General features: G+C 38.7%; 1 protein-coding gene across 2 annotated transcripts; it reads right to left on the bottom strand.

The window, feature by feature from the left end:
- Positions 1–2541: 2541 nt before the first annotated feature.
- Positions 2542–16747, bottom strand: LOC144037243 (translocating chain-associated membrane protein 1-like 1). 2 transcript variants are annotated; one of them, XM_077548573.1, is made up of 11 exons: positions 16337–16747; positions 13730–13790; positions 13525–13643; positions 12705–12821; positions 11610–11668; positions 11444–11528; positions 11026–11096; positions 10247–10351; positions 9992–10135; positions 7640–7800; positions 2542–6586 (listed from the first exon to the last, which is right to left on the bottom strand). In XM_077548573.1, the coding sequence occupies exons 1-11, from the start codon at positions 16454–16456 to the stop codon at positions 6513–6515; spliced, it is 1116 nt and encodes a 371-aa protein (XP_077404699.1). In that variant the 5' UTR covers positions 16457–16747; the 3' UTR covers positions 2542–6512. The 2 variants fall into 2 exon arrangements, with proteins under 2 accessions (XP_077404699.1, XP_077404707.1); XM_077548581.1 differs by having other exon boundaries at positions 2542–6583.
- Positions 16748–17086: the final 339 nt, after the last annotated feature.

Here is a 17086-nt window from a genome sequence, read left to right as displayed (position 1 = left end):
ACTTGACTCATTGAGCCATTTTCAGCAGTAGAAAGTTAGTATTTTGTCCAGAATGAGTTTGACTACATTATTTTTTTGTATACAATTAATACCTTTAAAAACTTCTTTTTTTTTTGCCACTTGCTGTTGACTGAAGATGACATCACCAAACAGCCATTATTGGTCGTTACCTACTTCCTCAGCAGAGGTGACGTCACCTTCAGTCGACAGCAAGTGGAAACATTTGTTTTTAAAGGTATTAATTCTACATGAGAAATAATGAAGTTATAAAATTCATTATGGACAAAATATTAACTTTTTACTGCTGGAAATAGCTCAATGAGTCAAGTGTCCCTTTAATAAATAACCCCAAAACCATGCCACGTTCAAAGTCACTTCAATCACCATTGTTCCCCATTTTGATGCTCGGTTTGAACTGCAGCAGATCGTTTTGATTATGTCTACATGCCTAAATGCATTGAATGCCATTTGATTGGCTGATTAGAAGTTTTTGTTAACGAGCAGTTACTAATTTGAAATTAGGTCATATGGAGAGAAACTTGATCAAAAATCTTTTGGAATGTTTTTTTTTTTTTAGGTCAAAACTTAATTATAATTGAAGAAGCAGGTAATCTCAATTCTCCTCATTACAAACCTGCAATTATTACATGGGCAATTCTGACATGCACACACATACAGACTCACATACTCTCTTTGAGTCTAACCATCTTTAATTGCATCTGCCTTGAACACATACACACATGCACTTTTTCCTATTTTACTGCATTTATGTCAACTCTAAACAGAAACAGAACAGTCTGCTCAGCATTTTTGCCTGATTATCTTCCCCTCGCTTCTTTGAGCATGTCCTTTCAACTCCCGTCTCCTTTGTAGTCCCAGATTTCTAGCGCCTCCAGATGTTTCCATTCCTTCTATACTGTTCTTCTTCGCTGCACACCTGCTCAGCTGGCCACCTCAAACACTCCCCTCTGGTTTGCTGGCCCAATAATAGCCAAAGGTCATGAACGTCTTAGGTCAGATCTCTTCTGCGCTTCACAGAGCACTGCACGGAAAGAAGAACAAAAAACAGTCTCGGAGTGCAGCTGCTGCCCAATTTGCTCTTCTGAGACAATCAATAAAAACAATGTTGGAGGAATACAACCTTTTACAAGAGATTACACGCACACTCGCGCTCACACACACGCACATTTTGGGTTTACATTTCTTGTGGGGACATCTCATTGACATAATGCATTTCCTAGACCATTAACCTAACCTTAACCATCACAACTGACTGCCTTACCCTAACCTCAACCAAAATCTAATTCAAACCTAAACTCTAATGCCAAGTTTTGACCCTCAAAAAGATGTTTGGACTCATGGGGACCACCACGCACGCACGCACACACACAGACACACACACACACTTGTACTTATATAATTGTGAGGACATCCATAGACATAATGCCCCTTCACCTAACCCCAACCATCAAAAATGATTGCCTACCCTCATTCCTTACGCTAACCTCATCCATAACCCAATTCAAACCTAAACTCTAAAACCAAGTCTTGACCCTCAAAGGGAGGTCTTGAGTTGTGAGGACCGACCAAAATGTCCTCACTTCACAAAAATGTCCTCAATCTGTTGGTTAAAGACGTATTTTGGTCCTCACAATGTAGTATGTACAAGTATCCACCCACACACCCACACACACGATCCATCCCAGCTAATTGGTGGCTATTTGTCTGTGAGTCTGGGATTACATGTCCTATTAAATACAGAATTTAAAATGAGCTTTGTTAAATAAGAAAGTACTCCACTTTTAATGAAGTTAATTTATATGGAAATTACACATAATACTGACAATCCACAAAAAGACTTATCCTCGTTGGTTGTAGGGGAGGAATTACTAGGGATGGTACGCTCTCCTCACTTTTATCCTGGGCACTTTGCCTCTCAAGCACACTCCAGATCATGTATGTTTGGGCTGTTGATGAGTTTGTGTGTGTTTGATAGAGAATGTGTGTGTGAACTCCCGTCCTTGTAGTGACCCTATAGAGCTGGAGCCTTCCTCCCTGCCTCTTATGGATCCATCATGCTGTCTGCTTGGCATGAGAAAAGCCATTACGGGCTCTGGAGCAGCACAACATGTGAGAACTAGCTGCAGGTGTGTGTGTTTTTTTTCTTCTTCCTGAAATGAAATCATTCCCACGATCGATGAATACACACGTCATGTTAGTGTCACACTCAAATCGCATAAGGTCGGTTGAGGCAAGGCCAACATCGGAAAACACACCCAGATTTAGATTTATGACACTAAATGTCAACTGATTTGGTTGACTGACAAGGGATAACTGAGGACAAAATCAACTGAATGAAGCTATAGTGGGTGAGAAGATAATGTTGCACTCTCTCGTTCTCACTCCGACAAATGATTTATTAATGCAGCTTTGTGTGCAGCTATGACCACTTCTGTCCGCCGGGCAAATAAAGCTCAGCGATGCCCTCTGGTGCCAAGAAGTAGGATCAAACCAATAAATCCCACTGATTAGTTAGTTCCTTACGTCCATTTAGCCTCAATTGGGTCACGCCAGCCAATCACTGTGTATTCATATACTTCAAACGCTTAAATTTCTCAAGAGAATTAAGGAGTAAGTGCAAATAATAATAATAAAAAAAAGTTGTGGTAAAGTCGTAAGAAGATGAATTCGGAAACGTCGTCCTATTCCTTTACTCTATAAAACGACACCTTTGGCACAACTATTTTAGAAATTCCCTAGTAGGCCTAATGCAAAAGCTGCTGTGCTCTGATTCAATTGGGGTCAAAAGGCGTGTTGTAATGAACAGAAAACTTTATGTAAACACAACATTTAAAAATGACAAAAAATATGATTAGAACACACAAGAATTTGCATAAATATATACCGTATTTATATATACCATCAGCCCATTTCAGAGACAACATATTCAAAAAAGAAAATGCACAATCATCGCATAACAGGAAACAACATAATAATTCCATACAGAAGTGAAAAAATTACATACAATAAAACGTGTCTTATTGGAGGCAAAGACATTGGCGACTGTCCGTTAGTTAACAAGTGAAAAAGCAAACCAATTTTATTCAAGCATCTTCAATTTATAATTCTGACAAATGTATGTATTACATGATGTATTTTTTTTTATGCAAAAGATGCATTTTGGGTAACTAAACTGTACATGTTTTAAATGGACTGCCTTGGCGGCCATAATACAATGGCAAATTGCAGATGAGCAGGTCGCCAAATCAAGGGTGGTCAAATTATGCCCATGGGCCACATACAGCTTTGCTTTGCTCTTTAATTCATCCTACCAAACATTTACATTAACAATGCTGATATTTATGTTACATTAATTTAGATCTTTTCCTTAAAACTGTCACATAATAAAACTAGAATTATTTTATAGTCTTTTAGCTCATAAAATATTTTATAAAATAATTGTTTAATCAATTATAATTCAATTTCTTATAAATAACACATACAAATTAGATAAAATGTCTTTGGGACAAATTTGACCTAATGTACACTTTATTTATTTTTCACCTCACCAATGATCTGGACCATCTGTCCATTTTAAATTTAGCTCTTGAGCAGAAAAATGTGCCTGCCTCTGCTCTAAAATTGATTCGATCATGGTTACGGAACAGAGTCAAAATACAAATCAAATAAGGTCAGACATTCACACAACAATATATAACCACACTAACAGTTCAGCAAGCTTCATTCCTGGATTAAAAATAATTTGAATAAAACACATACGCACACCGCTTAGAATAACGAGAGATGCCCCCAATATAAAAATAGCTGTAAAATCTGACAATTATTAGTTATTACAGTGTAGGGTTCCTTTTACATCTTTGACAATACTCTGCTCCTCCCTCCATTATGTGACACTGTCAAACACTAACTAACTGGGCTGCCCAATTCCCAATAAGGTGAACTAAAAGAAGCAAACGGGATTGGCATTTTTATTTACTGTCTGTCTTCTATCTACACTTAGACTCCAAATAAATTCTGAATGTCATATCTTCACAAGGCCAATGGGAGGAACGTTTAGGTCCAACAGGACAATTTGAGTGATTCCTAGTGAAGCACTTAAACACAATCACAGGCACTCACAAAAAGGGAAGGTCGGTCGGGTTTTGTGCAAACACAGAAACATTTAGCAACTGGAACTTTTGCAATTTAGCCTTTTACACACAGGAAAATCTAACGGGCATGCTTTACAGTTTGCAGGGGACCAGATGAGGCAGGATTTAATTGACTGACTTCTTACAATTCATGCGCTGCACAGGCTGTTATTATTTTTTCTTTAACAGACGACTAACAGACAAACACTTTTGTCATCCTCATAATGCCGGCCAAGTTAATTCCCACACATCACGTACAATATTCAGAACACAAGTCACACACAGACACACTTCTCATTGCACCACAGGATGTATGCAGGGGAACAGTTAATGCCTTGATGCCCGAGAATGTGAAAGAAAAAAACTGAGAAGGCAAACAGAACAAACACAGGCAGAACAAGTGATATGACCCACTGACATTATAAGGACACTTGAAGAAGGATTGTATTGTTTGGATTGACTGAGCACAGTTGCTATGTTCCCCTGTGTTTGCTGGTTATAATAACCAACAATAGTCTGGGATAAAAAATAAACCTCTTGCAGCAGTTGTAAAAAGGCCACTGAATGCTTCTGTGTGTGTGTGTGAGAGAGAGAGAGAGAGAACATAGCAAACTAAACAACACAGGCAGGCATTAGTCATTATGTGTTCAAACCACCAAGCATTGGCGTTACCATACCAAAACACAGAGTTGCAGCCTTCTTGCCCATGCTGATAGTTGGATTTAACTGTATGTATACAGCGAAGCCTCAAAAGTAACAGTACAGCTTCCAGACGTGGACGCCCCCCTGTGAGCAGGGTGAAGCTGCGAACCAAGCTCGTGATAATGGAAAACCGCCGTTCCAATGAAGTTGGGACATTGTGTAAAATAAATAAAGAAATAAAACAAGGATTTGCAAGTCCTTTTCAACCTATATTCATTTGAAGACACTATAAAGACATGATTTCTAATGTTCAAACTGATCAACTTCATTCTTCACTCATTTTGAATTTGATGCCTGCAACATGTTCCAAAAAAGCTGGGACAGTGGTATGTTTGCTGCTCAAGAAGTGTTTGGGAAGTGACACTCACTTGAAGCTTTGTGAGTGGAATTCTTTCCCATTCTTTCTTGATGTAACTTCTTGTAGCTCAAAATCTCTAATATCATATTATGCACTTCAGTGGGAGACAGGTCTGGACTGCTGGCAGGCCAATCTAGTACTGGAACTCTTTTACTAAAAAGCCACATTGTTGGCTTAAACTTTGCTGAAATAAGCAGGGATGACCCTAAAAAAAGCTTTCTAAAAAATTTCCCTGAACCCACGTGGCAATATCTTTTGCACAAAGATGCCAGTTATTAATGCAAGTGCTGCCCGAGGGATCAAAGGGCACAAGTTGGTTTTCAGCTTTGCTACTTATATGTAGAGATTTCTCAAAATTCCCGGAATCTTTTGATGATATTACAGATTGTAGATGAAGCAATCCCTAAATTCTTGCCATTGTATGTTGAGAAACATAGTAAGTGTTGGACTATTTGTTTACGCAGTTGTTCACAAAATGGGGAATGCGACCCTATCCTTGCTTGTGACACTCCTTTTGTACCCTATCATGATATTCACTGGTTTCCAGTTTAACTGTTCACCTGTGGAATGTGTCAAACAGGTGTTTTTTGAGCATTGCTCAATTTTACTTTAAGCTGGAAAGGATTCCTCTTTTATTTGCATTTTACACAACCTTCCAACTTCATTGGAATTGGGGTTTATACAATAAAACAAGAAAAAGTGCCTCAATCCAGTGGTGGATTTCAAAGGCACTGACTATCTGTAATGGTCACAACTTTGACACAGTATCTAAATAACACTACTACTATTCACAGGGTGATTAATAGGGATGTTTTTTTCCCCCCTGTCAAAATCATAATTTCTAGTGAGGTGCAATAAAGACTTTTGGGACATGAGCCAGCAGCCTGTTTGGTCAGTTTATCTAATTAAGGCCCAAACAAAAACAAACAAACAAACAAACAACCCTGTACAGTTTATGTGTAAAGAAACACTTCACATAGTTGCATTTTAAAGGACTGAAATGTGGACTCATTTATCACAACAACTCAATGCAGGATCATGGTTCTACACAAAAGGACACTTTTTCGAAGAGTGAAATCTGTTCGGTTTAAAGCACAGACCCAACTCTGTCTGGCCAACCAACAGAGAACCAAGTTAATAATTTGCAGCGAGTATCTAACAAAGTGAATCTTAATATCAAAGAGAGGGCTACGCGAGCTTTCTTAGTGTGATTTTGTTTAGATAGCAGTAGACACATTGCTAAGTGGTGTATAGAGCATATAGTATGTCACCGTGCCAGCTTTTTCGCGACTGCGCCATCTTTATGAGTTTTTAACTCTTCTTGCCCGTGGTGATGCTTTATCGTCAGGCTTCACAATTCCATTGGCAGCTCCTGCTGATGAAAGAAGTAAACAAAACACAAGTTTTTGGTTCAATGTTTCCTACATTACAATAGCGTCAACATCTGAAAGATATTACTATTAAACTGGGTTGGAATCTTTCTGTTTTTTGTATCCTCACCTTGAGCTCTGTATCTATATAATTTACTCAATATACAGTATCTTGCACATCAGCGTGAGAGGGTGTCAGGGTTGAGGGCACTCGCTAAAGTTCTGATGGAGTGCAGTAAAAGAGATAAAAGAGATATTTCTTTCTGTGATTAATTAATTAAGGTTTCCGGAACTTCCGGACCAAATATATTTTCATTTAATTTTAATGGTGTGATTGTGTTGGATTTAAGATGTGCAAATCATAGTCTGAAAATATTAGAACGAAATGTACAATATTTTTTATTCTGTTCACATCGTAACATCGTCTCTCCCAGTCGCATTACATCCTGTATGTAATGGGAAAAAAAACGCAACTGATTGTCTCCAAAATGTATGAGTACATGTGAGAGATGTTATAATTATAGTCTGAAAATATTCACAATATTTTTGATAATATTAATGTTGGAATCGCTGCCACATTCATGCATAACGCTTCCGATGTTAATATAATCCAAAATATTGTGAGTTTCGTTCTAATATTTTCAAACGATTATGACATGTCTACACATTTACTTGTAAATTTTAGTGATAATCTGTAGTGTTTTTTGGACATAAGGTGAATAGAGTGAAAAATATTGCGAGATTTTCAAACGCTGTTATAGTGTCAGTCTATATTTTCTTTCATATCGAGTTCCTGCTGGTGCAAAAGCCTTGTGTCTTCACGCCTTTTCCAATAACTGATACTATTAAACAACCAATGCACTCCTAAAACACTGAAAAATAACGATAGTGGGTAGAGGTTGCAAAACGATAATCCTTACTATTCTAGAGAGACAAAAGCTTTCGATGAATTTGGATGTCATTGGATGTAAAAACGTATGTGGCCTTTTCAACTACAAGCACGTCCACTTTGTCAGTTTGGTGCTGCTGACTCAATGCTGAGGCTCTCAACCACTCACCCCTTGTAAGCTCCCTTTTGTGAGGTTTGCTCTTTGGGCTGGCAGTCTTCTTCTTTGATGCCTGGTTCTGGCTGTGTTCCCTCCACTTCTTCAACTGGAAATTGATAAACTTCCACATCATCCAAGCCTGAGTCAGGCAGATGGCTGCCAAACATGCCATCCTAAAAGGAAATAACAGACACACTTGAGCCTGCAACACTAAAACTGTGTACACCGATTTATATTTTCATATTAAAACTGAGTAAAACTGTTAATTTGAAGTACATGCTTTAGATGACCACAAAGACATCTGGATATTCTCATTCATTCCTGCATGATTAGATATACTGTACCATTGCGGTCCATGTCAACTAGGGGTATAGCAATTAATTGCTCAATGAAATGATCATTGAGAATTATGACAATTGTGTGGAATTGATTGTTGATTAATCCCTTCTTTTAAGAACTGAAACAAAATGTAGTGCACAACTTGCCCGCAAGTAACAGTGGCACTGTTTATTCATTCTCAACCGGTTTTAGGCAGTTTTAACTGGTTTAAACTCTTTTGGACAACAACAGTCCACATAATAATAATAATATGTATATAGCGCTTTTCTAAACAAGGGCACAAGGTGCTTTACAAGAAAGAGTCCATACAATCAGAAAAAAAAAAATTAAATGCTGCATAACAGAACAAAACCAGCACCATTAAAAGAATGCAAAAAAATGTTAAGAGATATAAAATCAGACAAAGTTTGCCTATCTGAGATCTTCCCAGAGAGTGTTCCAAAGACTAGGAGCCAAAAAAGCAAAATCGAATCTCCTATGGCGACAAATTGGGCCCAAGGAAGGCTACAAAATAAAAACTGTAGTAACATTTTAAAATCAACATTTAAACTTATGGGCGACCAGTAGAGGGCAGCGAGGACTAAAATGTGCTCAATTCACCTAGTGCTGGTAAAAAATTAAAAAAAAATGGCAGAAGTGTACATTGTAACAGTGTATATAGTGTATTCCAGACTGTAAATTTATTAAGCATGGATTACTTTTTCCAAATCCATGGGAGAGAGAAAATACCAGATTTTGTTTAATTTTCTGAGGTGGCCAATCTGCATCATCTTGGCGATTTTAAGTATCAGAAGACAGCTATGAATAAAAAATGACGTATTGTTATATAACTATTGTTATTATTACTACTATCATCATTATTATATTTTTAAATCATCACACAGGGTGGGGGGTGGTCTCCAAGTGCCCACTTTAGAGCGGAGATGTGCATGAGACTCGTGTGCAATTAATTAGCGCACCACATCCCAAGGTTATGAGAAGGGGTGGGCAAAATAGCTTAAAAATTATATCACGATATTTCAAGGAAATTTGCAGTGACAATATTTTTGACAATATGGGTAATGATTACTAATCGTGATTGCTGCTTCGGAATAGCTTTTTTTTTTTTTATTGCACACAATATTTAAGACACCTTTTTCACTATTGAAATGTGAACGAAGTCAAGTCAGGTCAAGTTTATTTATATAGCACTTAATCACAAAAGAGTCTCAAAGGGCTTCACATGCCCACAGTTGCTAAATATTAACGACATCCCCTGATTGAACCACAAGAGGGAAAGGAAAAACTCAAAATAACCCATCAGGGGAAAAATGAGAAACCTTGAGAAGGGACCGCAAATGTGGAAGTGCAAATATAGCGCAACTGTTTAAGCTTGAAATGCAATCTATCCAAGTCTATCGATCGCATTTCATATGTCTACCAAGGAAAAGTTATTTTGTGAGTGTCTTTATCATTTCATCAGCCAGCCTTAAAAGATATTTTAACGAACCGTCGTAGCCGCTGCACAACGAGACGCCCACGAACACTACCGCCTCTTTGGTGGCCCCTCGACACTCAATCACTGTCGCTATCAAATTAACTAAAAAATGCTTAAATATGTTCAGGTGAGGGATTTGTTCGCTTAAACATGTTGAGACCTAAACAATAATCAATCTCCATCTGCTCAAGAGCAGAAAAATTGAAAATTGCTTAGTGCACAAATGCAAAGTGACATGTTTAACTTTGGTGTGCAATCAGAATTTTCTGTGTGCATGCACACCTCCACACCATTTCTGTGAACCCCTTACTTATAGGTGTTAAATACCAGGAAACTTGTGCGCCCTAAAAAAACAAAACAATTACTGATTAAATGATAATTATTAATGTTAGCTGTGTAGAGAAATGTACTCAAATGAACATTCCAAATCTCCATGTGTTGTAACCCCGCAAAATGTGAGTATTTCTGAAAAAAAGAAGAAGTTTTGCACACAAAATATTTGTCAGAATAGATAAACAGTCACATTGATGGCATGCAGTTGGACTTGCCTTATGGTGAGCACATTAAAGTTGCCTTCCACAAGAGAAAAGCCTTGGTTTTCTGTCCGGGGCAAGCCAAAGCCAAATGTCAGAACTGACAGAGTGAGAGTGAGGAGGCGAGCGATGACGAAAAGCAAAGCCCACAGAGTGAAACTGTAACAAGACAAGAAAAACAAAATGACATTACATTACACAATGTGGTTGTGGTCACAAGGAGAGTATGTCACCACCTTTATGACAACTTATTAGTTGTATGAACGATACCCCTTCTGCTTGTTCTCATCACTGAAGTAGAAGAGGCGCGAGGCATGAAACAGGAGCTCCACCAAGTAGTGAGGGACCAGCAACACCACACCGAGTCGATGGAGGCTGAACAAATGACAGAAGGCAAAGAACAACAGAGACACTTTCACTGATTACAGGCTCACTCTACAAGTGGTGCAATTATCAGCCTAATAAATGTCATAAAACAGTGAATTTTTAGGTGTTGACATAAAAATAAGAGCACCCGTGCCTGAAATCTGTCACAGCCCATAGCTCACAAAAAGACAATCAATAAGTCCATTAACTTAATATTGTGTTGTACATTGAACTTAAGTAGCTGTCCAGATTGGTTGGCATGGCCAATTTGCTTTAAGTTTCAAAGACGTTAGAGGGAAACATTGTTACAAGTTTGCCAAGAGCATATTTCTGAATTGAGTTGCAATATGGTCATCTGTATATCTGCCTTGCCATCTCGGCTGCAGGGCACCCATCTCAAAGCAAAAGAGCAGCTACAGTGTCAAGCTGCTGTTACTGAGGAAATCCATTCTCCAATATGCCCTGTGGCTTTTTAATTCCACCCTAGGCATCGGGAAATGTCACATTCCCCCAACATATTGCCCACATAAATGTGAATGAAACTTAAAATAGCAATCAGATGACAGTGAGGTCACGACCCCAGTCGGCTTGCATTTTAGAACCACCTCATAGGAGGTTTTGAAAAGTGATTCCATTGTAATTGCAAATCATATCATGGATAACACACATATACCACCACTTACTTTAAGATGTAGGCACCAGTGATGTGAACAACATAAAGGCAAATGTAGTAGAGTTGGCGGGGGATGTCCTCCTGGAGACAGATGACAAATCAGACAAGAGTTAGTGATAGAAAGTTCAGTGACTTACTTCCTCGCGGTGGAACACTTTTTGAAAAAGATCCACAATGTTAAGTTTAACAGTTTCGGTTTGGTTCGTCTAGAGCAAGTGTCAAAATGACATCTGTTTGATAAATTCAACTGCATTGGTCACAAGAAACAGTTTTCACAGACATTTCGAAGCTGAGAGCTACTTCTTGTGCACCACATTGCTGACGTCTGCTTTAGTGGCTAAACAGTGCAAACGGCCTTCAAATCGTTACCAAAACACAAAGACTTGTACAATATGCTAACATGGGGACTTTAAACAAATGAGCCTTACCTTGCGGACTTTTTGAAAGTACAGCTCAGGAAGTGCATGGAGCCAATAGGCAATTTGGCAAATGTAGAAAAACTTGACCTGAAAACTGAGCAGAAGAGGTTATTTCTCACTATACATATTTTATTTTTAAATACAAAGAGTGACATGAAAGGAAATATTTACGTACACCATGTGAGTGTGGGGATAACCCTCCCAAAGGAAAGTGGGATTTTTTGCAAAGTCCTCCTATCAAAAACAAAAGGTGGAAAGAAAAATATATATACAGTGTTACAGTTTTTCCCTGTTGGTTTGGCTCATTTGTTGAAACAGAAATGACATTCTTAGAATCACAAGGTCATTTACACAACCAGTCCTGCTAAAACTTAAACACGTTTCAAAACTGGGTTCCTTTCCCGTATAAAGTCAGTACCATCAAAATTGCAAAGAGATCCTTCTCAATTGCTTTGGCTCATTTGCATTCACTTATGTCATGTCTGGGAAGATCTGGCTTTGGTTGAGGGCCCTGAGTGGGTTCCCGCCCTTCCGCGGGTTGACCAAGCCGGGCCCTCAGCCACTTGTGCCTGGCCCCAGGTGTGACTAGTTACCTAATTAGTGTGGGTGTATTTAATTACCGGGTGGTGATCAGTCGGTGTGGGATCATTGCTGCTTGTCACGGTCACCGCCGGCGTTCTGTCTGTTACTTTGATTTTGTATCTTTCAGTTATTTGTTTATTTAATACTAACCAGTACCCTGGTTAGTGCTTTTGTAAAATAAAGTACGTCAGTTCAACCCGCACTCCTGCCGTGGTTCTCCTGCCTCCCTGCACTTTGGGTGCTCCACCTCACATGCCGAATGACACCACGCCGCTCCGCGACAGCACCGTAACAACTTAGTGCTTTTGCCAAAATAACCTAGATGGTCCCTCTTAACACCATGGATCACCTGCAAAAGCTCGTATCTTCCCAAAGCAGTTTACCCATGTGTCAAAACTAAATTTGTTTTCAAATAGTAAGTGCCCCCAAAATGCATCGTCCCTTTGACACTGTAAGTCAAAATGCCTAGATGTTTTGTTATGATGGCAAACTGTCAGGGAAAAGTCTAACCATTTGTATTCACACACATTAAGTAACTTCCATACCCATACATTACGGTAAAGAACATTAAAAGAAAATTCATATGATATAATAAAATAAATATAAACACAAAAAGAAGCAAAACTATGTCTAGCCTACAGTGCTATAAATAAAGTTTCACAACTAGCGTAACGAGATGTGTTTTTACCGCTGTCAAGATGCTGCAGCCCCAAATGAAGGAGAACAAGTAAAATGCTGCCAATTGCCCTGATTCATTGAACTTGCTGTGTTTGGTCTTTGATAGATGCAACCTTCTGTTCATTTTCTGAAAGCAAACAAGATGAGCACATTAAAATGGCACATGAAGCATGCAAATGACACATACAAGAAAAAAAAAGAAGTTTATCGTATATTTTTAGTAAAATTGGTAAAACTGCAGGCGGAAATGACAAAGGTTTGGTCAAAGCATTACCATATTTTGAGTATTTTGACTACTACTACTGCTACTTTGCAACAGATTTACATGTAGTAGTCTCGTCACATCTGAATAATGAAATTACCGAATGCGTCAACAGTGGACCAATTCAACTGTCAGAGTCCGCCCTCTTACTCAATATTCATATCAGCGTAGTTAGTGGGAGTCACTGATGGTGAAATGTTTTACCAAAACTGGCCGCAAGAGTGAAGCGAAAACTTTGAATATTGTGAATACTTGCCTGATACACTGTACAATTTCGATACATTGCAGATGGCCCTTCAAAACATATACCAATAGATAGGATACATCAGGGGTCACATTTATCAAGTGTGTGTAGCCGTGTACACACCGAAGAAGTGTGTATAAAGCATGCGTACGAACTTTCCCTCACAAAGCATGGTATATTTATTTACGTTTTCAAGGCTAAAGCAATAACAAAGGCTTACCAAATTATCTACACTTTTTTTTTTGAAAAGTGCAGCGTATAAAATACCCAATATATTGAGGCAGAGTGTTACAAGGGGCAAGGTTTTTGAGCTTGTATACTCACGTCAAGAATATACTCTTGTATCAGGGCATGAAGGATGACAACAATTAGAAGGTAAAAAAACATAGTGGCCACATCTTTAGGACCATAATGGTAAAAGTTCACTGGATCGTTCTTTTCATCTGGAAAAACAACCCCAGACAGAAACAGAAATAAATGTTGAACATGAACTCTGCAAGGAGATGATGATCACCAACCTTCTACTCACCGAGAACTTGTGTGACGTTGTACTGCACTGTGATGAACATGATGGCAAACTTTGCTGTGACCTGGAATGCAAAGAAAATGTTGGTGGACTAACTCAGTTGTTGTAGGTATCTTGCTTTGCAGAATGTGTCATTCATTACGTAACAAAATGTTTATAAATAACATGAGGACAATCTGCAACTTGCAACCTGTTTGTAAGTGCAAACAATTTTTCAAATCTAATGATCTGTCAGACAAAACATACAACAGAACGCAAGGAGTGAGTAGACGTTTCATGGATGGAACTACGCTGCAAATACTTTTTAAAGGGTTTAATGTTTATGTTTAAAGTTTATGCAGCTTCACACATCATGGGGCCCAATTTTCGTGCCCAGTGCAAGTCTTGTGCAAACTGTGCACATAGGAGGAATTTTCTTTCATGTGCTATTTTCATAGATGGCCGCAGTTTGAAAAGTCTATTTGCGCTGTTGTTGGAGTGAACACAGCTGACGTGCTTCCCAGCAAATGGCGCAGCTCTGCTCATTCCCTTTAAATTGAGCACAGGGGAAACGCACATGGTCGGACATGGAGGAAAGGGAAAAGGACTCAAAATACATATTGTATCTTTACATTAGGGACAAAAAGAAGATCTCCACTTGTGGAAGATGTCAAGTCAGCCAGGGCAATCACATATCCCCACTGTGAAGTGGGCACTTGGAGATCGCCTTCCACTGATTGTTCATGTCCGTGTGTGACACCCCCCCAACCCCCCAAACAACTGTGCCGCGGGTGATTTTAAAAATAATAACAAAGATGATAATACTTTGCCCACGGAATTTTAGACAACATGTCAAGTACATGTCGAAACGTTTCCGCACATTGTTTCTCTTACACAGAGGAAATTAGGCCTTGTAATGATAATAATGTGTTCATTTTGAATAGCAGATATAAAGAAATTTGCCACATATCCTTGTTTAGGTAGGTCTACTCACTTAAACAAATACATGTGATTGGAAGACTGCATAGCATGCTTAGCTCACCCCAGTAAAAAGAGACGAGAAGGATCGGGTGAATTTTTGTTGATAAAACATTTTTTGACCAAGTCCTGAATAGTTTACTTTGAACTCTTCTCTAGCTTGTGAAAAAAAGAAGCATATATAGTATATAATGATTTCAAATTTTAGGGAGTGCTCTGATTTACTTTAGGGTTGCCTCAGCAACCACCAAAATGAGTTAGACATGATTATGGGGTGCCCTGAGACTGTCTGATGACCAGTATATCGTCTCTCCCCCGAAGTCAGCTGGGATAAGCTCCAGTTCATCTATGCGACTCTGACGTGGGCAAGCACTATGGAAAATGGATGGATGTCAAATATTTCAATGATATACTGTATAACGGTACATACTTGCGAGACACACTTTTTAAAGATGCTATAAATCCATTTGGATTATTTCGAGAAAAATGACGTTAAATTTAGCCAGGCATGTGAATGTTACAAATACAAACTTAATCCTGTTAGAAAATATAATTGGCTTGTTTTGCTCAGAAGTTGTTAATAGATACACAATAAATGGCAAGCTAGATCTTTTTTAAATGCATGTATTTAGTTGTGGAAAAGAGCTCCTCGTGTTTAAAATTTCTATACCTCTTTATATAAGTATTTTTCGTTTTTGAAACCCCCATAATGAGTACGTCCAAATGACATATGTGTTTGGTTTTCCATATATTATACTAACATAATAATAATTCTGGAAAGTTTTCTATGCATTTAAATATTTGAATTTAAATAAACGGTATTTCGGGTTGAAGCACGGTGGCCAATTAGTTACCACGTCCGGCTCATAGTTCAAACTAGAGGTTATGTGGATTCAAAGGCTCTGGCATTCCTGTGTGGAGTTTGCATGTTCTCCCCGTGCTTGCATTTTGTCCAGGTAGTGTACTCTGATTTCTTCCAACAATCCAACCAAAACCATGCATGTTAGATAATTTTGAACACTCTAAATTGACCTAATGTGCGAGCATGAGTATTAATGTTTGTTTGTGTATAAGTGCTCTCTGACTGACTGCTGATCAGTCCAGGGTGTGCCCCGCCTCTTCTCCAAAGGCAGCTGAGAGAGACATGCTTCAGTACATGCTTGACCCTGATGATCAGTATAAAATGGATGCATGGTTTGGATTGGTTGTGCTGATAATCAATTCATCATCATGTGTTAATAGCTGTAGACTCATCATCTTACATAAGTAGTAAGAAAAGAGCAACTTACAATCTGTTATCTTTGAGTCTCTTTTTTTTCTTTGTGTTATATTTATTATCTTACGATTTCCTTGATAGTTTTTGTTATTTACTAAATCAACTGCAGTTGTTCACAATTAAAATACTGTGTATAAATTACATTCACTATGCTGTCTTCAAAATGCCATACAGTTAGATGTAATGTAACAATATACACTGTGCGTCAATGCATTTATTGTACAACATGTATTTGTTGTTGTAATCATACCCCCAATATCACTTCCAAGCTGTATAGGCCCCTCACAGAATCCATGTGCTGTCATGCCAGCTAACGGAACCTCGCAGAAGCTAGGCGGCTAATCAACGCGCTTGCATCCAACCACACAGTTCAGTACCTCAAACATCAGGCCCAGCAGGATGATCATGGCCAGGCATGACACCATGTCGGCGTGGTTCTGGATCACAAACTCGTGGCTGAGCACCGGTGGGCTCTTGTTCTTCTTGCGAAAACCCATGGCTCACAGGCAGGACTCTCAGCCTCCTCCTGCTCCGGGATGCCACGACCCGCACAGCTGCTAGCCTGCGCAGCCGATGGATGTTTGCTCCCCTCTAGGGCTGATCTCAGCAGTCTGTAGGCGCAGTAGTCCAATGCTCACGTGCCCCGAAACGTCGTAGCGAACCAAACAGTAACAAATGCTTAGTTAACGCCCATTCTTTAAAAAAAAATAAAAATAAAAAGTGGTCAAATGAGGGCCCCCTCTTCCTCCCTCACAGCCCATTCATGTACCGCCCTGTGTTGTTGACGTAGGTAGTAGAACCCACTGCAAACGACCGGTGTTGCTTGGAACAGACGTAAGCAGCACATTTACACTAATATCTTGGATAAGTATACAAACATGCTTGCAGATTTGTTGTATATTTTATTTCATTTTATTGTCTATTGTTGACAACTTGACACACAACCTTACAATCTAATGACAACCAAGTGCTGTAGCAAAAAAAACTAACTGAGCAACATAAAAAAATAATAATAATAATAATAATATCGCTTCAATTCACATTTAGATTAAATGTGTAAATAATTGGAATTTACTTGGTCAGTCTTTAAAGTGCCGTCTTGTTTTTCCGGTAAAAGAAGCATCCAG

Source organism: Vanacampus margaritifer, chromosome 1 (assembly GCF_051991255.1).
Source record: "Vanacampus margaritifer isolate UIUO_Vmar chromosome 1, RoL_Vmar_1.0, whole genome shotgun sequence".
In the NCBI taxonomy this organism is placed as follows: Eukaryota; Metazoa; Chordata; class Actinopteri; order Syngnathiformes; family Syngnathidae; genus Vanacampus; species Vanacampus margaritifer.
The sequence above is the reverse complement of the archived record's forward strand: the minus strand, read 5'-3'. Positions and strand labels throughout refer to the sequence as shown.

Excerpts from the sequence above, each read along its gene's own strand:
- LOC144037243 (XM_077548573.1), bottom strand. The coding sequence starts at position 16,456 with ATGGGTTTTCGCAAGAAGAACAAGAGCCCACCGGTGCTCAGCCACGAG. Across the intron at positions 13,644-13,729 it reads CAACGTCACACAAGTTCTCG|ATGAAAAGAACGATCCAGTG; the intron begins GTGAGTAGAAGG and ends TTGTTTTTCCAG. Across the intron at positions 11,529-11,609 it reads TATCCCCACACTCACATGGT|TTTTCAGGTCAAGTTTTTCT; the intron begins GTACGTAAATAT and ends TCTTCTGCTCAG.